This window comes from Bos indicus, chromosome 23 (assembly GCF_029378745.1).
Source record: "Bos indicus isolate NIAB-ARS_2022 breed Sahiwal x Tharparkar chromosome 23, NIAB-ARS_B.indTharparkar_mat_pri_1.0, whole genome shotgun sequence".
Lineage (NCBI taxonomy): Eukaryota > Metazoa > Chordata > Mammalia > Artiodactyla > Bovidae > Bos > Bos indicus.
The window spans coordinates 42,157,925-42,182,518 of record NC_091782.1 but is presented as its reverse complement, the minus strand read 5'-3'; the positions used below and the strand labels follow the sequence as shown (position 1 = coordinate 42,182,518).

The window sequence follows — 24,594 nt, the reverse complement described above, 5'->3', positions numbered from 1 at the left end:
TCCACCTCCCACCTGTCCTCCAGGGCTTCGGCGGACTGCACTCCTACGCCGCCTTCCTGCAGCCGCCTCCTACCCTCTCCTCGCGGTCTGTAACCCCAAAACCAACAGCTTGAGCCCCCGGCTCCGGCAGCAGGGGTAGGGGCGTGTCCCAAGGTGCCTTGGAAAAAATAAGACGTCCTCGAAGGATGCCAGCGCCTAGGATACTTTTAAAACGCACTTGGCGGGGCAGCGGGAGCTCTCCCTCACTCCTCTCTGGAGAGAGGGCTTCCCAGGTGTGCCTTAAATGCCTCCGATCTTGCAGTTTCCGGTTACAAAGGTCCCATCGCCGCGCAGGTCCCAGGTCCGCGTGATGTAGTTTATTGTGGCAACAGTTTCCTGGCGTCGAGCGCCTCCTGCCGAGCCCTGAAGCGCCCGAGGCTGGGGACAGCGGAGGCGCGGGGTCTGGGCGCTGGGCGCGCGGGGGGCGCCGCGCGCACGGGCAGCGAGGCCGCAGGAATCGCGCGCACCGCGCACGATGGGCTGCGGACCTTCCCAACCGGGTGAAGAAAGGAGACGCGTGCCCGCGCCCAGGAAGGGCTGGGAAGAGGGATTCAAGGTAAAAGCACACACACAAAACAGACAAACTGTACAGCGTCTTGCTTGGGAGGCCTGGCGAGTCCCACGCCTGGAGGCGGCTGGAGAGGGCCCTGCGGGCTATCAGAGCCCACCTGGTGGTTGAGCACTGGGCGGACCGGGAGGGAGCGGCTTGCTTCAGCGGGGATTTAATTGCCTTCTCAACCAGGACTCCTGTTGCTCCAGGCCTAGCTTTCGGGTTCACAAAGGTGGTCACACCCCCGGACCAGAGGCGGGACTAACGGGGACGACGGCGCGTTCTGCATGGAACTGGGCTTGTGGTGATGCTCCAGGGAAGATGAGACTTCCTGGGAGCCACCCTATATTATCAGCTTCCCTTATGGGAGTAAGACCCGGAGGAGACCTCCGTAGCCGTCTGGCTGAGCTCTCTTGCTTCTCACAAGAGGATCCCGAGGCCCAGGGAGGTGGACCACTTGCCAGAGGCTGTACAGCTTGTTTTGGGGGGACAGCCGGAGACAGTACAGAATTGTCAGGAGTCTCATTTTAGGACTCCACCCACACTCCCGTAATTCTTCTAGAGACACGATGGGGCATTTTACCCCCCGAGGGCATGGAGGAATGGGCTGGTGGAGGCAAAAATGAGGTCCATGATTCTTGACATCATCACTACCATCGCGAGACTTCCACAAAGAGAACTAGGAACCCACCAAGGTCCCTTCTAGAGGGATTATCCCAAGATCATATTGCTGCTGCTGCTGCTGCTAAGTCGCTTCAGTCGTGTCCGACTCTGTGCGACCCCATAGACGGCAGTCCACCAGGCTCCCCCGTCCCTGGGATTCTCCAGGCAAGAACACTGGAGTGGGTTGCCATTTCCTTCTCCAATGCATGAAAGTGAAAAGTGAAAGTGAAGTCGCTCAGTCCTGTCCGACTCTTAGCGACCCCATGGACTTCAGCCTATCAGGCTCCTCCATCCACGGGATTTTCCGGGCAAGAGTACTGGAGTGGGCTGCCATTGCCTTCTCCTCAGGGAAGTGTAGGCAACCCTATTAATAAATTTACCCAGACAATCCAATTTAAGCCCATACTGTCTGCCGCAAATCAAGATATAATGTCGCCCTTCCTATATTCCCTGATGGCTCAGTCGGTAAAGAGGCTGCCTGCATTGCAGGAGCCGGGGGTTCAATCCCTGGGTCTGGAAGATCCTCTGGAGAAGGAAATGGCAATCCACTCCAGTATTCTTGCTTGGAGAATCCCATGGACAGGTGGGCTACAGTCCATGGGGTCACAAAGAGTTTGACACGACTGAGTGGCTAACACACACACATTCCTTAAGGGCATGTTTGGAAATACAGTTTAAAGAGCAAACACTCTCTCAGCAGGCAGTGGGTAAGTCATTCTTCAGTATCAGTTACAACAGCTACCGTGTGTAAATACATCAGAAACAAACTGGACTTTAGAGGCTGGGACTCAAGCATGGTCCACGGGGGACTCCTGTGCCCAGATGCACACCTATTTCAGCACTGTTCTCTGCTTTCCATCCCAACTGCCACTGTCTGCTTTCAGGAAACCATTTCCTCTTACACTGGGCCTTTCTGCCTCTCTCATCACCACCCTAACCAGTCCGTCTTCCACACTGCCACCTGTCTTCCTGAGAAGAAGTTGCCTTTGTTGTGTAAAAGTTTACATTTGGTCTCATCAGTCTCTCTGATGTCATCCTCTCCTCAGCAGTCCCTTGCATTCGTCTGCCAAACCCAGAAGCTGCAGTGCCCCGTTCTTCCAGGCTTCATCACACTCTGTGCCTTTCCCCCATGCCATTCCCACTCCCTGGAATATCTTCCCTGGGCCCCATTCCTGGTCCTCCTGATGGACTCCTACCTGTCCCTCCACACTGAACCCGAGCTCCACTGCCCAAACACTGTGACGTTCCCTTATCCTATCGTAGATGTTTGTTTAAAGCTCCTTCGCCCTCATAGATTTATGGGCTTCTTGGGAGCAATTTTGATCATCTTTGTTATTCATCACTGTTGGGGAATAACATTAAGAATACTTTATTTTTATCTTTTTCCCCCAAATATATTAATGTGACTTTAAAGTACTAATCCATTCTGTTTTTCCCTTTTTTGGTACAAAAATCTTTTAAAATTTATTTTTACTGGCATGATTACATAGAAGACTTCAGTAGAAGAAAATTTTCACTATTTGTGTTTGTTTTATGGCCATTATCATTTGTCCCATCTCATGGTTATTACTGAAAAATATATATATATATATATTTTTTTTATAGAGGAGGAGTGCTGAAAAGCAATCGTCTCCAAGTGTCAAGTACACTGGGTCCCTTTGGACCAAGCATTCCCAAGGCTGGGAGGAGTTCTGGGTTTCTTCCTGACCTTTCCTGGGTAAGACAGTCATTGCCCCTTGCTTGGATTTTTGTACAACACTCCAAACTAGTCTCCCTGGGTGCTTCCTTCACAACCAGCTTCCACCTGCCCTGCGGCTCCAATCTTCCACGTGACCTCCACGTGGAAGGGATCATTCTAAAATAAAATCTGATTATGTCCATTCTCTGCTGGAAAAAAGTCACTGACCCACTAGGTAGGCATATCCACCGATGGTCAAGAGTGTGACTACCTAGGTTTGATTTCTGGATTCACCACTTGTCAGCTGTGTGACTTGGGTCCAGTTATTTGACCTCTCTGTGCCCTGGCTTCCTTCTCTGTAAAATGAAAGTAGTGATAGTTATTTTGTAGAGTTGCTGGGAGGAATAAATGAATTCAGTTCACATTAAGTGCTCATACCAAAGCTTGGCACAGGATAAGCACTTAATATTAGTCATTGCAATCACTGTTATTACAATTATTGGTTATTACACTCACTAATAATGATAGTTATTGTAATTGCTGTTATCACAATTATTTATGTGAGAAAAAACGCAAAGTTCTTAGCACACCTTACCAGCCACCCTCAAGCTGATGCTGGTCAAATGCCCCAGTTTCATCTCTCCCTGCTCCCCTGTTCTAATCAAACCTCACCACGGGTTCCCCAACCCCATTTTGTTCCTACCTCTGTATCTTTGCCCCCACAGCCTCTTTCCTTCAGCTCTACCTCTACATCTTCCTGGACCACAGAGAGATATACCCCCAGGTTTCAAGATGACTCAAGACCACTCTTCTCCATAACCCTCCCCCTCCCCCCATGCTGGCAGAGTGAAACTCATACCTTCTCCCGTCATATTTCAAAACATTTATTGTGCTTATTTATTTCCATGCTAGCCTCCCATCCTAAGCTATTACTGAAGAAAAGAACTGTTTTTTGTCTCTTAGTCTCCAGTGCTCACTACAGTGTCTGATGCAAAGCAGACATTAATGAATGTTTTGGGGTGACTGCGTGTAAAGCTGATGCTGACATGAGCTCCTCAGATTTCTTCACCTCTTCTTGTCTCCTAGGAGCATAACTGAACTAATGATAGTCAGCAAGGAGGAAATTCGATATTAAAATGACCTGAAAATAGACTCAGACTTGACTCTCTTTCCCTACTCCCAACATTTGACTTTGGAAATCCAATCTGGGAAAAAATATAATTATTAACTAAATACTCTCTGGCTATCAGAACAGTACTTTTTTTACCTTCATAAATGCACAGGGCTTGAGAGTTCCCTAGTTACACAGTGTCTTTTAAATGAGATGAACACGTTTGCTTGCCTGAAATATTTATGTTTCTTAGCAGCTTGACTTTAAAATATTCTGAATCAAACTTCTTGAGATCTGCCTGCTGACTTTCTGTTCACTGTACCTTTAGTGGCAAGAAGACATGGTAATAAAATAATACATAATAAAGAAAGCATGGGGAACTGTTCTTAGAAGAAATGCTCTTCTTCCATGTGATCAACTCAAAGTTTCTTGCCTTATATAAAAGGAGAGAGACTAGATTGGAATAGATGATTTCTGAATATCCTTTGCAGTTTCCCCCTAAACTTTGACAGGAAAATTGTTTGTCATCAGTAAACGGAGTTAACTTTTTAAAGTGCATTTTTTTAAAAAAGTTATATTTCTAGTTGTTTTTGATTCAGTTCAGTTCAGTTGCTCAGTCGCATCTGACTTTGCGACCCCATGACCCCATGGACTGCAGCACGCCAGGCTTCCCTGTCCATCACCAACTCCCAGAGCTTGCTCAAACTCATGTCCATCAAGTCGGTGATGCCATCCAAACATCTCATCCTCTGTCATCCCCTTCTCCTCCTGCCTTCAATCTTGCCCAGCATCAGAGTATTTTCCAATGAGTCAATTCTTCACATCAGGTGGCCAGAGTAATGGAGCTTCAGCTTCAGCATCAGTCCTTCCAATGAATATTCAGGATAATGTTTTTGGAGGGTTGCTATTTATTATTATGTTTATTTGAAGTAAACTACAGAGAATCAAATTGTAATGAGAAAAATTCTTCCTATATGTTTACAGACAAATACATTCATCAGTCATCTGCCAATAATTTGATTTAGGAAGGTTTCAGCTCCAGGGAACTGTGACAGATGACTCTTCTTCCAAACTGTTCATCAGATTTGTTTCCACAAAGCGTTAGAAGATAACATATAATGCCATCAGACCAACCAACCAACAAACAAAACACCTTCTATAGTTAAAAATAGTACCTTTCTTGGGATGCTGATAATGCCCATGCAGAGCTGTTACTTTGGAATTCACAGCTTTTCACTTCTGTCTCACATTGGTAGATTTTTATCCCAAGACAGTGAAGCATAAAATAAAATTGATACAAAATATGAAAACGTTGATTCTGTACTTCTGCTACAACTTCATCTCAAGGACAAAATAAAACCTTCTACCCACCTCCCCACCCCCATACCATCACAGTTGGACTTCTCATTGGTGTAAAAATATAAACTCTGCATGCATAGACAGACCAGGAAAACTGTCTACACCATATCCCCATGAGGCATAGATCTAATTAATTTGTAAATATCTCTCGTCTTTGAACTACATCTTTTCTCAAGTCTAGATTATGAAATTGGGTGTTAAAACTTCCAGAATGTGTTGCACATAGATAAGATATTTGAAAGACATCGTTAGTTTGCAAAAGAGAAAAACCTTAAATTTCTGCTCTAGAAACTGAAGGCTGTTGGTATATGTTCTTTTATGCTGGAAGATTGTGTTTCATTGGCTACAATTTGAGTTTTGGTCACTGACAGAGCTTGAAGGCAGACTGTATTTAAATAAGCATAAATGGGAAAGATTCTTGCTCAGGCCTGGATGAGCTGCTTTGATGAAACAATTGGGAGGTTGTGTGGAATTTAAATCTACTCTGACTTGTAGTTGACAGATATCTTTGTGAAAATCCACGTGTTCAACTAAAAACATTCAAACTTGCTCTCAGTTCCAATGTGGGCATTTTGTTTGTTTTGTTGTTGTTGCTGTTAAATCAGTTCCCCATTTCAGGATCTCCCCTGGGAAATCTTAAATGACAAAATTAGTCCCCATGCATAACTCCATGCTTTGCTAGGTTCAAAAACCGATGAATCTGTGAAACAAAAGGAACTTGTAAAAAATATCTGTTTTACTATCACTTCATAGATTGGGTTTTAATAGCTCATTTGGCAAGAGGAGCAAGAATGGTGGATATAATCTTTACCTTCAATGTGAACTGTGAGCCCCTTAAAGATAAACATCAGACAGGGTCTCCTTTTCCTGTTACCTGAAATATAAATATAATATGAGATATGTATACCTATAGCTATGTATATATATTTCATATAACAAAGGAAAAGGAGGCCCTCTCTGATAAAATATGACTGTTATTATATAATAACATAGCATGGAAAATGTTATATGTAAAGACTATTTTCCTGGGTCAGCTTACTATTCAGGGACTGTATGCACAATAACTAAGTCTGAGAAGAAAGAGATGAAGAGACAAAGAGAAAAGCCTATAGTTGTTCTCACCCTCTATCTTTGCGCTGAGTCGTATTTCAGGACTGTTGAGTTTTTGTTTGCTTACTTCTTTGTTTGTTCAGTTGGTTGGTTTATCATATTTTCTCATGTAGTTCTGAACCACAGAACTAATTAGGTCTCAACATAATGAACTGATATTGGTTTAGCTGGAGTGATTGTGTTCTGTAAACAGGATGATAAGCAATGCGAGTCTCCCTACTAACAGAACATACAAGAATGGCTAATAGAATTACGAGAACCTGAGGATGACAGGGGCCCTCAACCTATCAATGGTGGTTCCTCCTTAACCTCTGAGGGAGCTTTGGAATGCTTCCAGAAAGTGGTCAGATGGACTCAACTATTTTAAATTGTTTTTTTGATTTGTTTTTTGTTTTTATTGTGAAAGTACCAAGAGCCAACTCACTGGAAAAGATCCTGATGCTGGGAAAGATTGAGGGCATGAGGAGAAGAGGGAAACGGAGGAGGAGATGGTTGGATGACATCATTGACTTGATGGACATGAATTTGAGCAAACTCCAGAAGATAGTGAAGGACAGGGTAGCCTGGCGTGCTGCAGTCCATGGGTTCACAAAGAATCCAACGTGACTGAGGGACTAAACAACAGTAATCAAGAGTTTTATGCCGATGTCCTGGCTTCTTATTCTTTTCCTAGAGGGAATGTTTTCTGCTTGGTCCCTAGAGTCATAATTTAGAGCCAGAAGGGGCCTCCCTCCTTTAAACTAAAGCTCTGAGAAGGTCTGTTATCCCTCCTTTCTAATATTTTGGGGCCCACTCTTTCCCCCACTTCCAGGGCCAGGGTCCCAGTTCCTGTTTAAATCCCATCTCACCTGGACAGTTGCAGTCCTCATACTGGTCACCCCGTTTTGTCCCTTCCTTCCCTCTACTCCTGCCGTGGGTGCTAACCCAAGAGTGGTTTTTCTAAAAATCACACCTGATCACTTTATTTTATGTAGAAAAAGCCTACAAAGGATTCTTGTTGCCTTCAAAACAAAATGGCACGTGTCTACTTGTCACAAAAGACTTTCCCACCTGAGCAGCTACCACTTTCTACATCAGTCTATTTCTGCTTAACTGGAATAACTCAAGTTTCTGAGCACGCCGTGTTGTCTCACACCCCACCGTCCTGTGTACTTTTCCTGTGTCTAGAATGACCTTTCCCTTTCCATCCTGGGACTTCGGGTTTCTCTGGTGGCTCAGTGGTAAAGAGTCTGCCTGCAATGCAGGAGACCTGGGTTCGATCCCTGGGTTAGGAAAATCCCCTGGAGAAGGAAGTGGCAACCCACTCCAGTATTCTTGCCTGGGAAATCCCATGAGCAGAGGAGCCTGGCAGGCTACAGTCCATCGGGTTGCAAAGGATTCGGACTAAACAACAAGTGGAAGCTCCTTCATAAAGACCCAACTCAAGCATCTTCTCACTGACATTTTCTTTGATTTTCCCAGCGTCTAGAGCTGCATTTCTTGGCTGCTGGCACTGCAGCATCTTGAACTGTGTCCTGCTTCTGACGTCACATCACCATCTCCCTCTCTGTAGTCATATCTTCTTCTGCCTCCCTCTTCTAAGGACACCTGTGATTACTTTCAGAGCTCCCTGGATAACCAGGATACTCCTGCTATCATAAAGTCCTTAATTTAGTCACACCCGAGAAGTCTCTTTTGCCTTAAAAGTTCACATCGACAGGTTGCTGGGTACTATTCAGCCTCCCACAGATAACCAATTGACTAAGTATTCATAAAGCAGACCCTGCGACATTTTCATTTTCCAAGAAACCATTTTCTGGGACTTCTCTTGGTGCAGTGGCTAAAACTCCATGCTCTGAATGCAGAGGGCCTGGGTTCAATCCCTGGTCAGGGCACTAGATCCCACATGCCACAGCTAAGACTTCAACTGCCGCAACTAAAGATCCTGCATGCCACAATGAAGATTTAAGATCCCACGCGCCGCACCTAAAACCAGGTGCAAACAAATAAATAAATAAAAATACGTTTAAAAAACAAAGAATTGTATATCAACTGTACTTCCAAAAACTTTTAAAAAAGAAGCCATTTTCTAAGAAGTCTTGACTGTCACAAAGCTATTCCCTTTTCACAGGCTGATGTCGGCGTGGCTCATAGACCCCAGATCGAAACTTCACTTCCTGAGGATGCAATGGGCAGCCCTGGAGACCTGGACAAGCAGGCCCACTTGGGAAGCTTACCTGGAACTATTCCAGAAAGTTTCCCATCTCCTAGTGAAAGAAACGGAAGACTAAATTCAGGTAACATCCCTGTGCGTGTTGATCTCTGTAACACACTGTTTCTCTGAATACATTTTATAATGTGTGTTTGGGGACTCGCATCACTGCTTCTTGTGTTCCAGATAGTGCTTCAAGTGATAAGGTCCCATCACCAAGACATTAGGAGTTAGCCTTAGGTCTTCATTATGTGAGTAATACTAACCATTACTTACTCACATCATGAGTTAATAAGATACTAAAAATTTTGTTGATGACATAATTAAAACTTTCTTTTTTACTTAAAACTAAAAGCCTTAGGACTTGCCTGGTGGTCCAGTGGCTAAGACTCTGAACTCCCAGTGCAAGGGGCCTAGGTGCGATCCCTCGTCAGGGAGCTAGATCCCACGTGCTGTAACTAAGCTGCAGGCTGCATCGAAGGTGGAAGCTCCCACGTGCCGCATCTAAGACCCGGCACAGCCTGATTAATCGTTAACTCAAAAACTAAGAGCTCCTATTAGTGGTTGCATAAGGCCTTGGGAATAGGAGTTGCCCGGGCTGCAGTCCATGGGGTCACTAAGAGTCGGACATGACTGAGCGACTTCACTTTCACTTTTCACTTTCATGCATTGGAGAAGGAAATGGCAACCCACTCCAGTGTTCTTGCCTGGAGAATCCCAGGGACGGGGGAGCCTGGTGGGCTGCCATCTATGGGGTTGCACAGAGTCGGACACGACTGAAGCGATTTAGCAGCAGCAGCAGCAGGCTTTAGTTAAATTCCTCAAAACTCCCACCATACTAACATCTTTCTAAGGCAAAGTTCTACATTTAAAAAATTTGTAAAACCTACATCAAACTATTTCTCCTGTCTCTCCCCATTCAAAGCTATCAGCAGATGTATAGTAAAAGTATCTTCCGAAACATCAAAGACATAATTTTGACCTAGTGTGTTCTTTAGAAACTGTTAGTGGGCCTTTTTTTTTTTTAATGGTGTGTTTTCACTTTACTTGAGCTACCTTCTGGTGTTAAGAGATTTATTTATATTTCTTCAGCTTTTAAAACAAATTGAACTTATCAGAACTCCAAGGAAGAGTACTCTCTTTTATTCGAAGGGGAAAGCTTTCATTTCATTCCTCATTCCCGTAGTTTCTTTGCTAGGAACCAGTTAGAGTTGGAAAATAGATTGGATAGTAAGTGATATTCTTTTACTTGGACTTTTGTGGCAACTTGGGTTATGACAAACCTCCTTTCTTTAATGCCCATTTTATTTATCTTTTAAACTGAAGCATAGTTGATTTACAATACGGTATTAGTCTTAGGAGTACAGCATAGGGATTCAGTATTTTTACAGATTATATATGCCATTAAAACTTATTACAAGATAATGGCTATAATTCCCTGGGCTATAAAATACATCTTAGTTGCTTATCTACTTTATGCATAGTAGACTATCTCTTCATCACCTACCTCTATCTTGCGCCTACTCTTTTCCTTCTCGCCTTTGGTAACCACTAGTGTCTCTTCTATATCTGTGAGTCTGCTTCTGTTTTGCATATACATTTGTTTGTTATTTTTTAGATTCCACGTATAAGTGGTATTGTATAGTCTGTGTCTTTCTGTGTCTGATATTGCATTAAGCATAATATTCGCTAAGTCCATCACAAGTTTCACATTGCTCCTCGTCTTGTGCTTCTGACAGGGTGTAGCATGACCTCTAAGGATGAGGGAGGGGTAGGGGGAGCAGGGAAGAGATGCCCCCCCTCACCCTCAGTGTTGGGCCAGCACATGTATTTTTTCTCTCTGATAATTCTGTTGATGAGAATCCCTCCTAGACTGCAATACGAATACTCGCTATCGTGTTAACATACTACAGATCGTCAGGAGGATGGGGACCTGGGTGCCTCTGGACAGGCAGTCCTGCCATCTGTATACACTGTTGAGAGCAGTGTGGGGAGGGAGGCCCCAGGGAAGCAGGAGAGAGACCAGCGGGGGAGGGGCTGAGGCACAAGAGCAGGTGTTTTCAAAATGCAGTACTAATTTGTTTTCAGGGAAGGGCTTCCCACAGGATGAATAAGAACCAGTGCCCTGAGCCTTCTATTTGTTCTCACCCCAGTTTCCTCTGGGACTTCCCAGGTGGCGCAGTGATAAAGAATCCACCTGCCAAGGCAGGAGACACTGAAGACGTGAGTTTGATCCCTGGAGTGGGAAGATTCTCCTGGAGAAGGAAGTGGCGATCCACTCCTGTTTCCTTGCCTGGGAAATCCCATGGACAGAGGAGCCTGGGGGCTACAGTCCATGGGGTCGCAGAGTCAGACACGACTGCAGCAACTTAGTGTGTATGCAGTTTCCTCTCTGTCTCCTCTCTGCATCCCTGCTCTTCACAGCTACAGAGTATATTTGTTAAAAATTTCAAGAAGGTTAATATTCTTAAGTGAGGGACATCTGGTTTGTGTGTGTGTACATCTGGGGGTTTTTCCTATCTTCCCATTACAAATTCATGAAAACTGTCTTCGTTAAACCGTGATGTTAGAAATTTTTATGAAAAGACTTCATCCACTGGATGGAAAGAGCTTCTTAAAACACAAGAGAGCTCACTTCTTTCATTTTTTTTTAAGTGTCAGTGGCTGCTGCTGCTGCAGCTAAGTCAACTTCAGTCGTGTCCAACTCTGTGCGACCCCATAGACGGCAGCCCACCAGTCTCCCCCGTCCCTGGGATTCTCCAGGCAAGAACACTGGAGTGGGTTGCCATTTCCTTCTCCAATGCATGAAAGTGAAAAGTGAAAGTGAAGTCGCTCAGTCGGGTCCAACTCTTAGCGACCACATGGACTGCAGCCTCCCAGGCTCCTCCGTCCATGGGATTTTCCAGGCAAGAGTACTGGAGTGGGGTGCCATTGACTAGAGACTATTTATTTAATTTATTTTGGCTGTGCTGTGCAGCATACAGTATCCTGACCAGGAATCGAACCCGTGCCCCCTGCACTGGGAGCATGGAGTCTTAACCCCTGGGCCACCAGGGAAGTCCTGAGAGCTCATTTCCAAGGACCCCTCCTGGCACCTTTATTTTATGAGGTTGTGAAAATGGGATGCTTCCTTGCTTCCTTATATAATTGGGTGATGTGTAATGGGGCGGTCCCTCTCATTAGTGCTCCCCTAGAAACTGTTTCTGTGCCATTTTTAGAATCACTGATAAAAACTTGGCTACCACTTGACTCCAATCCTGATTTGGTTCAAAGACTCTTTTCAAAAAGGCATGCTTTTACTTATGTAGATTTAGCAGATGGCGTAATTGTAAACTCAGGGTTGCAGAACTAGAAGTCTCTTGGCAACATCACGCTGTTTATCTTTTGTATACAAAGCATAGAAACCAAACTGCAACTCATGAGAGTCACTGAAAGACTATCTCGTTTGTGCCTGTGGTTTAGCTTCATAATTATTGCACAGAACCCATGTAATCGTACCCAAGTGTATATGTGTTGTTACAACAAAAGTGTAGTATATAGCAGCACATGAAAGACTTTTTTGTAATGTTAATATTCCAACCTGCTAAGTAAACATTATATTATGTTGATGTGTATCCTCTGTAAGAACATTAAGGATTTGAACTTCAAAGGATTATAAAGATTTGTAATAGAAACATATTTGGGTACAAGTGTTGAGACTAAGAATTAATTATTTAGCATGATTTATAAGGCATGTAATTAGCATTTGATTGATAAAATCATTGTGCTTAAATTTCACTGTCTCTTTTTCTTTCCCTTTGGAAGACCTAGTGATCAATGGATTAATCCATAAACCCCAACCCTTAGAGAATCGAGAGCGACAAAAGTCATCAGACATTCTGGAGGAGTTAATTGTCCAAGGAATAATACAGAGCCACAGCAAAGTATTTAGAAATGGAGAATCATATGATGTCATGGCAAGTAATTTTTAATTAACACTAACTTATAGGAAAAATGAGCTTTCCAGGTGGCTTGGTGCTGAAGAATCTGCCTGCCAGTGCAGGAGACTCAAGAGACTCAGGTTCGATCCCTGGGTCAGGAAGATCCCCTGGAAAATAATAATCTACTCTAGTATTCTGGTGTCCATGGGGTTGCAAAGAGTCAGACACGACTGAGCGACTTCACTTTCACTTTCTAGTATTCTTGCTGGGAAAATTCCAAGGACAGAGGAATCTGGTGGGCTACAGTCCATGGGGTCTCAAAGAGCTGGACATGACTGAGTGACTCAGCATGCCCTACATAGTTAAAGATAGCAACAGGATATGACTGATTACGAGTTATTTTTTCCAGCAATATGCATCTTAGTGTCACAATACAGATTATACTATAGCATTTATCTAAGCCCGTTTTTTCCTCTCATTAACTCCCTCACCCCTCCACACACCATCCTTCTCTATGGATTCAGAAATTGCCTGATCATTAATGATTAATGAATCCAATAAACATATCTTGGGTTTTACCAAACTTGAAACCTAAGACCCACTTAATAAAATGCCTTCCTTCTTTCAGCAATTTTTATTAAACATTACCTCTGTATCAGGTATGTGACTATAGAACTAAATGCTGGCTTATCCAATAAGAAAATAGGCCTAAATACCAAAGCTAAAGCAGATATGCTTATCACTTATATACACACCTAGGGGTCAATCATGAGGAAATGAAATGATAAAAATTGTTATACCCTATTTTTCTTTGTCAATTCATCTTAATCAATCATTGTTTTTCTGTAGTGTGAGCAGTTCGTTTTAGCCTGATTTTAACTGATTGTGGTCAAAGTCTTGAGTCCTTCACTTTTTAATAAGTTCTTTGTAAACCTGTGGTGAGGATAGCAGGCTTGGTGTTGTTTTGCTTAGTTCTCTTGTTTGTTTGGGTTTCTTTTTAAGCCACTGCTCCCGGCAGTACCTGTAATCCTAAAGCATAGACAGAGGAAAAAAGAAGATAAAAAGAAGAAATAACACAGAAAAGGGGCCTAAGGGAAAATGAATAGGGAAGAAAAGAATGAAACTGAAATGATGGAAATTAAGGCCTGAAATTATATCAAAGCCGCCTCAGTGGTGGCCAGTCTCCTGTGTTGTAGGGAAAACAATCAATAGGGGATAAAAAGATTCATTATTGAAGTCAAGTTCGCCACCTAGACTAAGTCACTTAGTGTTTCAATAAAGGTAATTTCCTTCTCTGTGTGTGGGACTTGCTGAGAACTCATGAATAAAAGCCAACATGGTATTTTCTTTTGAAGAAGGCAAAAATAGGTGCTACAGAAAGTATTCAGCGAAAGGAAGGAGATTGTTAAGCCTTATGAATGATATCATCAAGCTGCCAATAATAGGAGGAAGTGAGGGAAGATAAAAATGGACCATATGATGGAAAAACTGATGCCAACACAATGACAATTTACATTTGTATAAGGCCAGCTATCAGGATACAGGGCATTTTGGAGTACCTTATCCTACTTTCCTTTGGAGAAGGAAATGGCAACCCCCTCCAGTGTCCTTGGAGAATCCCAGGGACGGGGGAGCCTGGTGGGCAGCCGTCTATGGGGTCGCACAGAGTCAGACATGACTGAAGCAACGTAGCAGCAGCAGCAGCAGCAGCAGCATCTTACTTCAAAGTACTAAAAAATGATGTGTCTTTAATATGAAAAAGGCTAGAAGAGATTTTTTTCTTGTAGATGAATCTCGGGAATCAGAAAATAAAAAGTGGATCAAAAAAAAAAAAGACAGGAGAGCCATCTGGAGGAAGATAGATTGTGTGGACATTCAGTAACTAAGCAATGCCTTCTGAAGAGAAATGCTACTGTCCCTTGATGCTCACACCAGTGGGAGTAGCATTAAAATATTTTTCAGTGATTCCAATGCCAGAGATGAATGAATTCAGACTCAGACCTCACTAGGGCATCAGCAAGGTTAATTAATATAAGCTACATCATGAAAGAAACGTATCTATCAAAAAATGAAAACTACAGGCTTGGCTTTCAATAACATCATTAAGAGCGCCAAAGATGAAGGCTGCGTTTGTATTCGTATTATGCAGACATGGAATGGTGGTGGAGCATAGTCGGAGTGTTCTCAGAAGGATTTAAATGTGACAGGACTTCAGAGGTAGGCAAGAATAACACAGTTTGTGTGTTATTTTTTTGGTTTGGAATTGGGCCAAGATGTCCAACAAAAGCCAGATTTGCAACAGGCCAGAACAGTAATGCATCTTATTACCTAGCACAGTCCTTAACCTGAACATTCGCATCACCCAGGAAGCTTTCAGAACTCCTGAGGCCAGTGGCAAAGGCTGGGCCCCAGAATGTGGTGCTTTTGAAAGCTCCCAGGGTCCTCCTGAGCAGCCCAGGCTGAGAAGTACTGCCCTGAAGCGTCAATAAAAATGTACACCAAGCCCTCACATTCATGATCAAGCTGGGAAGGGTTAAAGCTTTCGAAACTAAAATTCCCCCATTCACCCTGAAAGAAAGTCCTAAAATATTCCAGAAAATAGAGCATCTGTTCACTAGAGGACTAAGACGGTTCCTAGGAAGCGTACGGAAATGAAGAGATAGAATTGCTCAGGGTCACGGGTGAAGTCTCTTTCAATTCACGTGTAGCTGAGAACGTGTATGTTAGACACCAGAGATCTTGAATATCTGGGGGAAAGTTATAAGGCCAATGCAAAAAGATGAGAATGAATATCGAAGGACTGAAAAGGGAACCGTATTAAGAATGAAAATATCATGAGACAGTTAATACTTTTAACTAAGAAACAAAGAGCCAAAGGAAACAAAAGGGGGATAGTCCAAAAAGAAAGCAATGTTAGTGTCAGTAGGTACTACAATAGGTTGGATTCAGACATGTAAACACCATTCTTCACTGGGGGCTTTAAAAAAAAGCTTTAAATGAAATATTATGAGAAAAAAAATCAGAACAGTAAATGTGAGAATACTTAAAAATAAGACTTCTTAAATAGACCAATAGTTACTTAAATATAAGGGAATTTATGACGTAGATCTGTCCCCATCTTAGCTAGGTTGTTGTCTTTAATTCTGTCATCCTTTAGAGTGAAATAGAATAAAGGATGCTGAAAAGGGGACTCCCCTATGACCTAGTCTCTTTCTAGAAGTCCACAGCTGTGTCTTTGTCCAGCGGTCCCCATTGTCTTTTTGTTTGTTGGTTTGGCTGCTCCATATGGCACATGGGATCTTAGTTCCCCAACCAGGGATGGAGCTCCTGCCCCCTGTGTTGGAAGTGCAGAGTCTTAACCGCTGGACCACCAGGGAAGTACCCCCTGTCGTCTTTTTTCTCAATTTTTTTCATCATCTGCTTTTTAGCCAGTACTATGTCCGTTCCTGGATAACCCGCCTGAAAGCATATTCATACTAATAGGCGTTACGTTCACTCAGAATTATAATGATATGTAAGAAATACAATGTTAAGAAGCTAAATTATCAGACCAAGTGAATCGTCCAGTACGTTTTAAAACATTCTCATAAGACTCCAGTGACTGTATTATAAATGTAAATTGGTTTTATGTACACATGTAAATATGTATATGGCTTGGTACAGATCTCTTTAAAGAGATGGGATCAGCTCTCATTTATCCACATAGGTATTATCCACTTGTTGTTGTTTAGTCACTAAGTCAACCAGTCAATCCTAAAAGAAGTCAGTACTGAATATGCATTAGAAGGACTGATGCTGAAGCTGAAACTCCAATACTCTGGCCATCTGATGAGAACTGACTCACTGGAAAAGACCCTGATGCTGGGAAGGATTGAAGGCAGGAGGAGAAGGGGACAACAGAGGATGAGATGGTTGGATGGCATTACCAACTCAATGGACATGAGTTTGAGAACACTCCAGGAGTTGGTGATGGACAGGGAAGCCTGGAGTGCTGCAGTTCATGGGGTTGCAAAGAATCGGATACGACTGAACTGACTGAACTGAGTCTCTAAGTGATGTCTGATTCTTTGCAACCCCAGAGGAACCCCACCAGGCTCCTCTGTCCATGGAAATTCCCAGGCAAGTATCTGGAGTGGGTTGCCATTTCCTTCTCCAGGGGATCTTCCTGACCCAGGGGATCAAACCCAAGTCTCCTGAATTGTCAGGCAGATTCTCTACCACTGAGCTACCAGGGAAACCCATTATCCACTTAAGATTCTTTTATCCCAAACTCATTTCTCCCATCCTGGGTTTCCCTGCACAAGACTCTCAATCCTCTGTTGAGTCCTCCTATCTCTGATCCAAGATGATTCCCATTCAAGCCAACTCCTGTCCTTGATAACTTTCAATACTGTTAGGGAATTTGTTGACAATATATCAGAGTTTCTAACATTGTTGAACCGCATGGGGAGTTTTTTTTAAGAGGGAGGAAGTTGACCAGATAAAGACAAAATAATGGCAGTTCACGCTCAGAATGACTGTCTTGGAGGTTTTAACAACGAGCAGGAATGACAGATCTCTTCTGAGAATCTGCCTTACTCTAAGCACAAGACTCTCACTAAGAGAGTATAGCCAAAGTAAGTTTATTTGTCGGTCAATAGTTAACTAGAAACGTGCTGAGGGTACCAGAAGTAATGTATACAAGGTAGGTTGGCTAGAAACAAGACCCCTCAACTTATTACAGCGTCTTTGGGCGTGCAATCCCCTGCTGCTGCTCGTAAAGAAAACAGTTGATCTAACAACTTCTATAGCTTTTGAAGTTGATTTTTTTGTATGGTTTCTATGGGTAGCTCTCTAGGTATAACATGTTCATATAATGCTATCATTTTTGATAAATGGTACAAAATGATAGTTGATAACGCCTGACTTAATAAAATCCAGTGGTAAAGAATACAGATAGATTTTCTCAGGGCTTTGAAGGCTTTTCTTTAAAATGTCAAACTCAAGAAAGGACAGGGGTTGCCCAGGTAGGATTAACCTCCACAAGGGGTAGGAAGCACATGGTTTCTTAAGAGTCATTTTTGGATAAAGCTACAGGAAGAGTCCACCCAAACTGGAAAGCCCAAGTTCTCTGAAAACTGTTGATCTCATCACTTAAATCAAGGTTCAGATCCTGTGTAAGCCTGAAGGAACCTTTGTTTATTGGATTTTAGATGACTGTATCATATTCTCCTTAGCCCTCTCTGAGTGAATGTCCCTAAAAAAACTATCTTCTCCTAATTTTACAGTCTCTCTAACTGAGCCCCCATAGCAAGCATATCTGTCTTTTGAGCAGATGGCTTTGGCCAGCAGGGAGCCTAAAAGCCAATGGTCATAAAAAAATAAAACAAGGGTGGGGGAGGGGAACTTGCTTTGACAAACATCTCCCAGTTTTCCTGCAGTGCACAATTTCTCACCACATAAAACTGTCTGAAGGCTGCAACTGAGCCAAAACTTTAATAAATGTTTTCCCTCTAAAAGGCTTTCCAAGAATCATAGATATTAAAGCTGGAAGGAACCTTAGCCGTCCTCAGCAGATTGCAAAGCAGCGTCTATGGTATAATTTTGAGAAAAGTGAGTCCAGAGAGACGAACTGCTTTGTGTCAGGTCACCCAACGGGTAGCAGTGGTAGACCCGGGATGAAATAAAGTCCAGGACCCCTGCCTGCTGGCCCCCAAGCTTCTGAATCTCATTTGTCCCCTTCTTGACAAGTACTGGGTTTGGTGTGATTCCGTGTGCTGTCATTGAACAAAGACCATGCTTTCACTGAATGAAAAGCAATCACCGTTTATCGAGTGGCTATTGCATACTTTGCTTTTAAAAAAACAAAGACTGTGAAATGTGTATTACCAAACCTATTTTACAAATGAGGAAGGGAAAGCCTACAGAGTTTACGAGTTTGCACAAAGCCACACCGTGACTGAGCCAGGATTCAAACCCGAGGCTGCGCGAGTCTGGGTCTGGTGCTCTTCCCGCTGTGCTGAACTGTCTCTCTTTGTGTGATTTATCTTCTCAGTAACTACCATCTTGCAATCTGAAGACACAGTCTTTTAGATATGAAAATGAATATCAATAGCTCCTTTGTCTTTAAAAGTCTTTAGAGAAATTAACTAGAACTATACACAGGGGTACTACCTAGTCTGGAGATACTGTGGATTCAGTTTCAGGCTACTGCGATAAAGCAAGTTAGTGTGTTAGCTGCTTAGTTGTGCCCAACTCGTTGTGATTCTACGGACTGCAGCCTGCCAGACTCCTCTGTTCATGGAACTCTCCAGGCAAGAATACTGGAGTGGGTTGTATATAGTATAATTTCATTGAGTGGTTGAACATGACAGATGCACTGTGAATATATTAATATATGTATATAGATACATGGGCATGGGGCTTCCCTGGTGGCTCAGACGGTAAAGAATCTGCCTGCAATGCAGGAGACCCAGATTCGACACCTGGGTTGAGAAGATCCCCTGAAGAAGGGAATGGCAATATGAGCATAGAGAATATCTGGAAAGACCCACACCAAACTCTTTAAAATAGTTTATGCTGATGAATGCATTCAAGGCCCAGCTGGTTAACAGAGGATTCAGTTCAGCTCAGTTCAGTTCAGTTGCTCAGTCATGTCCAACTCTTTGCGACCCCATGAATCGCAGCATGCCAGGCTTCCCTGTCCATCACCAACTCCCGGAGTTTACTCAAACTCATGTCCATCAAGTTGGGGATGCCATCCAACCATCTTATCCTCTGTCGTCCCCTTCTCCTCCTGCCTTCAATCTTTCCCAGCATCAGGGTCTTTTCCAATAAGTCAGTTCTTCGCAGTAGGTGGCTAGAGTTTTGGAGTTTCAGCTTCAGCATCAGTCCTTCCAATGAATATTCAGGACTGATTTCCTTTAGGATGGACTGGTTGGATTCCCCTAAACAGAGGATTGGGGGACTATTTATGTATCATTTTAATTTTTCATAACCAAGGTATATTATTTTTAAAAATTAAACTTTCTTTGCAAACCCTTTACAACAGTTTAACCTTTTTTAATAACTAGAAATTATAATCAAAGTCATTATCACTGCTCTAAACTATATAAAGGATGGCCAGTCATAGGAGATGTGCATGCGTGCTAAGTCACTTCAGTCCTGTCCAACTCTTTGCGACCCATGGACTGTAGCCCACCAGGCTTCTCTCCATGGGATTCTCCAGGCAAGAATACTGGAGTGGGTTGCCATGCCCTCCTCCAGGGGATCTTCCTGACCCAGGGATAGAACCCATGTCTCTTATGTCTCCTGCATTGGCAGGCAGTTCTTTACCACTGGCGCCACCTGGGAAGCCCTCATAGTAAATAGTATGGGTTTTTTTGTTTTTTGTTTTTTCCTGTTGTCATGAAACATGTGGAAAGAACCAACAGCAAAGCCCAGTGCAGAGCAGAGTTGCTGTATCAGTGATTGTTAAGCCTCTCCTCCATAAGACCGAAAGTTCTAACACTAATCTCAATCCCAAATGAAAGTCTTTTGTTGCTTGTGGAATATTAAAAATCATGGGGTTTAACTTTTTACCTTGAATTACAAATGCATCCAGCATTCATTTGCCACCTTTTCCCATCTTGTTTGTGTTCTTCGGATTTTTTTTTCCTTCTTATCAGCCCTCTTTCATCTCTGCATTTTTGTTTTTTGGGTTTTTTTTTTTTTTAATAATAGTTTGTTTTTTTCCTAGACATCCAATAGATATGTTTTCTTTAGGAATTAGTTCTGTTGTTACCAGGAATTAAGTCTTTAGGAATGAGTTCAGTTTTTACCAGTTTTCACATAATTGTTTTTAAAATCTATCCAAAAATCTATTTAGATTTTTGGACTAACACCTTAAACAATGTTTATTCACTCTCTCTTGCCTTTCTCTTTGCCAGTGAATACATTTGTCTGTCCATTTATTTATTTTATTTTATTTTTTTTTTTTAGAAATATTTAGTCAATTTACTCAAATGAAGAAAACTTAAATGATACAGAACTGAATATATCAGAAATCTATATACAATAAAAAGTGAATATAAATTAGTCAATTCCATAGACATTTCCAGTTAAGCATTCATACAAATACAGATTCGCCTTTTTCTTATATATAGGAGTAACACATACATACATACATGACATGATTCTGGCAAAAAAAAAAAAAAGAAAAATCAGAGATACTAAAAATATTCTCAAGTTTTAAGAATGGTGTAGAATAAGTTTTAACAACATTCTACATGAATGGAAACCCCTGATTTAATTCCATGATTTTATCATGCCAGAAGCATGTTTGCTTTTAATTTTCTTAAACAGATATTGGTATCATACACATTGGCTTATTAATAATTAAGGCATTTTGCATACACAGTATCTCAGTGCGAACAAAAAACTTTTAGTACTGATTATTTGCTATAATGGTTTAAACTTTCAAAGTCTTTTCAACATAAGAAAATAGTAGCTGCACACATTTAAGTGTTTTCTTATAAAACACAATCTTAAAAAAAAGTAATGATGATTGGTCTCTGTGATTCCTAGTAATAAGTCCTGTCTTATTTTTTACATAGTATAAATTATATTCTTATGCAGGATTGCATTAAGACCCAGTAGTTCTTAAACAATGTTACCAAATAATCATATAAATCCCAAACGCAGCAAAGATGAACAATCTTCGTAGTGCACTTTCACCTCATTGGAGCTGAAGCTGCTCCTTTTGGATCTTTTTCCACTTCAATGTGAAGTAGATCGGTAGCATTTCATTAGTGGTTTCAACATACATTTCTCTTTAAAGGAAAAAATGGTTTTGATTTCTTCCATAGTTCACAGTTCTCAGATGAGATATTTCTGGGGAAATCATATTGTCCAAGGATGTTTTGAATAGCCAAATGCTATAGATGAAGTCTTTCAATGCAACTGTAATAAGTAAGCATCTACATCCTTGGCTATATTACCAGTATATCCTGGAACCAAAGTAAGATGGTTTACCTGTTCCCACAACCCACTTAATTGCTGTTTTAAAATCTGAATATTTCCATCGTTCATAATTTCTGTTTTGGATGATAGTTCTGACCACCACCTTTTAATGACTGCTTGAAGCCAGTTTAAACCAACTATTATATATTCTTCAAATCTGCTTTTAAGTAGTGACTTTACTAGAGGCAACAAATCTACACAGCAGCCAAGTGAGATATACTGTTTTTCCTCCTGTAAACTATTGGTGAGCACGGGAAGGCAATCCACCACAACTCCAAGGTCCTCTATCCTTACTAAATATGCTACAAGTTCACTAATACTTCTCTTTCTCCAGAAAGTTAAAGCTACATTCAATCTCAAGTTCCTGCTGAACAAAACCTGTGCCATTGTTTCATGGTCCTGAGAAACATCAGAAAAAAAGCCACTATATTTTGATGATGAGCTTTCTGTCTGTGAAGAACCAGAATCACTGGTGTTAATCAAATATGTTCGGCTATCATGCCGTAATTTTTCAGGGAGGTGGCCTGCACAAGCCAGTTCATTTTCTTTATTTGCCATGACACAGCCCCCACTTTTAGGGGACTGCTTTTTTCTGTAACAAGGATTTTGAATAGGATGATGAACTTTCTTTCTTCTATAGATCACCTTACGTAGTTTATCTGGGCTTTTCACAGCTTGTCCAACTGTTCTAGTTATGTAAGTAGCCAACTGTTTTGGAGATTTCTTAACCTCCTTCATGTTCTTATTAGTGAAATTAGAGATCCTTTTTCTAGGAAGATCAATGGAATGATCCTCAGTATGATTACAAAAGTTGCGTTTTTTAACATTGTGGGTTTCAGATGCCATAATCTCTTAAATACCGGCGCCTCATGGTACCGCGGCGCCTCTGCCCAGCCCAGGCGCTGACCGACTGCGCCCGGCAGCCCAGACTATCCCTCGGCTCCCCGGCCGAGATCCAGGAATGGCCATTCAAACGCCGCCGCGCGCGGCCCGCCTTGTCTGTCCATTTAAAAAAGTGTCTTCCTCCAGGTAAGCACTACCGAGAAGCCACTGAGAAAGCCACCAGCCAGGCTGAAAAAACTTAAAATCAAGAAGGAAGGAAAAGATTTCACGATGAAGGACATAGAAGAGAAGATGCAGGCGGTGGAGGCGCGCAGGAAGGTAGCCCAGCTCTCACGTGAGGGGCACTGCTCTGAATGAGTGCATCCTCTCTAATTGGCAGCTTTCAGACAAATTGCATGGATTGTATTAATTCTTTTAGTGATCTCTATGCTTCCCATGCTGTATACTTAATTTTTTTAAGTTCTCTTTGTGTGGTGAAGAAATGAAACACCATCTTGAATTTGGTCAAATTACAGCTTCATCCATAAAGCCTAAGGAAGCAATATCTAGTTCTGAGAATTAAGTATGATATTTTCTTCCTATTAAAAAAAGAGAGAGAAACATCAGCTGGGGCCCCGGGTGGCAGAAGGTCTCGGTTGGAGGATGGGAGCTGAGTGGAGGCTGTGCAGACCTCAGACAACGCCTGCAGCATTCACACACACATGGTCCCCATCACCCTCTGTCTGCCATTATTTTGGGAACCAGCCTTCATGGCTTTGGTCTGATAGCCTTTACCTGCGTGTCTCTTGTTGGCCTCCCAAAGAGCAAGGACTAGACCATAGCTCCTTGAGAGTGTCTGGATGGTATGGGGGGTGGGGGGAAGGGTCTGTCTCCTTCAATAGTAATTCCTCAACCTCTGTTGAATGACTGCATAATGAAATAGAGAAGCCAGGAATGTTCGTTACAGGCAGTATTAATGAGAACTTGGAGAGAGTTACTTGGACTCTTTTTTCACCCTTTAACCCTGCTTTTCAGACTAAAGAAGAAGAAACAAGAAAAAGGCTACAGAGTGACCGACTTCCGGCCCCAGCCCATCATTCAGATTCAGCTGAACTGGTTGGGGAGGACATTGTGTTTGCAAAAGGACTCAAAACCGTAAGTTGTGCCGAATTTGAACCGTCTGACCTGCAGGAAGGAAAACTGCTGAAAAGGAAGAAGAGTACAAGTGAAACTACCTCTGACGATAGAAACTACAGTTACGAAAATATCGGGGCTGTGGAGTCAGACGCGTCCTACAACCAAGCGGACGGCGTATTCTGATAAAACGTAAGCCATTTTATGTGAATTTCAGGAAAAGGCATCCATTTCCCCAGGTGTGACATTCTTAGTCTGTCTCCGGTTTTCTTTGACGGCCTGACCCCCTCACCCCCTGGGATGTGCCTTGCGCTTTAGGAATGATTGTGAGAGCTGCCTGGGCTGGAGCTCAGTTGAGTCAACTAAACGGCTAGTCTGGCTTTCAAAAAAAATAAATAAAAGGAAAATTTGCCCAACTTTGGTTTTATAAAGTTGTTGTTCTCCTTAAGTGTGGCTTCAAACATCGTGAAAATGCCTTTCATTTGTGAGCACCTTTCAGCTTCCGGTAATGTATTTGTGACAAATAAAATCCTTCTTTGTGGTTCCTGCCCCTTGGCTGTGTCCACCCTCTGAGGGTCCTTTAAGACAAATTATATGGATTTGTGTTAAGTATTTTCATGATCTGTATGCTTCATATGCTGTATGTTTAGGTGTGGGTTTGTTTTTTTTTTTCCTTTTAATTCTCTCTGTGTTGTGATGAAAGCAAAATTCTAATGGTGGCTAAATTACACTTCATTCATAAAATTTAAGAAAGCAACACCCAATTCTCAGAATTAAGTGACATATGGAATTTTCTTCATGTGAGAAAAGAAAAACTTTAATTGGAGCTGGTGGGGGAGGAGGTCCTGCGCCTGACTTCCCTGAGGAGTTTCCTGGCCCTCATCTTCCTGGAATTACACTGTGGTTCTTCTGTTTCCTCACCACCCTCGTCCAATCAGTTGTCAGGTCCTATGAGTCTACATTATATGAAGCTCTCTTGTATCCATGTTTATACTCTCTCCCGTCATTACCTAGTTCAGACCATCTGACCATCATTCA

The 24,594-nt window shown here is 42.4% G+C and overlaps 1 protein-coding gene and 1 pseudogene across 1 annotated transcript; one reads left to right on the top strand and one right to left on the bottom strand.

Moving 5' to 3' along the window:
* Positions 1 to 378: 378 nt before the first annotated feature.
* On the top strand, positions 379 to 23,972 carry STMND1 (stathmin domain containing 1). Its single transcript, XM_019986333.2, has 5 exons — positions 379 to 595; positions 8,621 to 8,786; positions 12,506 to 12,657; positions 22,630 to 22,761; positions 23,458 to 23,972. Exons 1-5 carry the CDS (start codon positions 515 to 517, stop codon positions 23,740 to 23,742), a joined length of 816 nt encoding a protein of 271 aa, XP_019841892.2. The 5' UTR covers positions 379 to 514; the 3' UTR covers positions 23,743 to 23,972.
* On the bottom strand, positions 20,578 to 22,591 carry LOC139179075 (KATNB1-like protein 1 pseudogene; annotated as a pseudogene).
* Positions 23,973 to 24,594: the final 622 nt, after the last annotated feature.

Coding starts and splice junctions, on each gene's coding strand:
- STMND1 (XM_019986333.2), top strand. CDS start 515: ATGGGCTGCGGACCTTCCCAACCGGGTGAAGAAAGGAGACGCGTGCCC. Junction 596..8,620: donor GCTGGGAAGAGGGATTCAAG/GTAAAAGCACAC, acceptor CCCTTTTCACAG/GCTGATGTCGGCGTGGCTCA. Junction 8,787..12,505: donor AAACGGAAGACTAAATTCAG/GTAACATCCCTG, acceptor TCCCTTTGGAAG/ACCTAGTGATCAATGGATTA.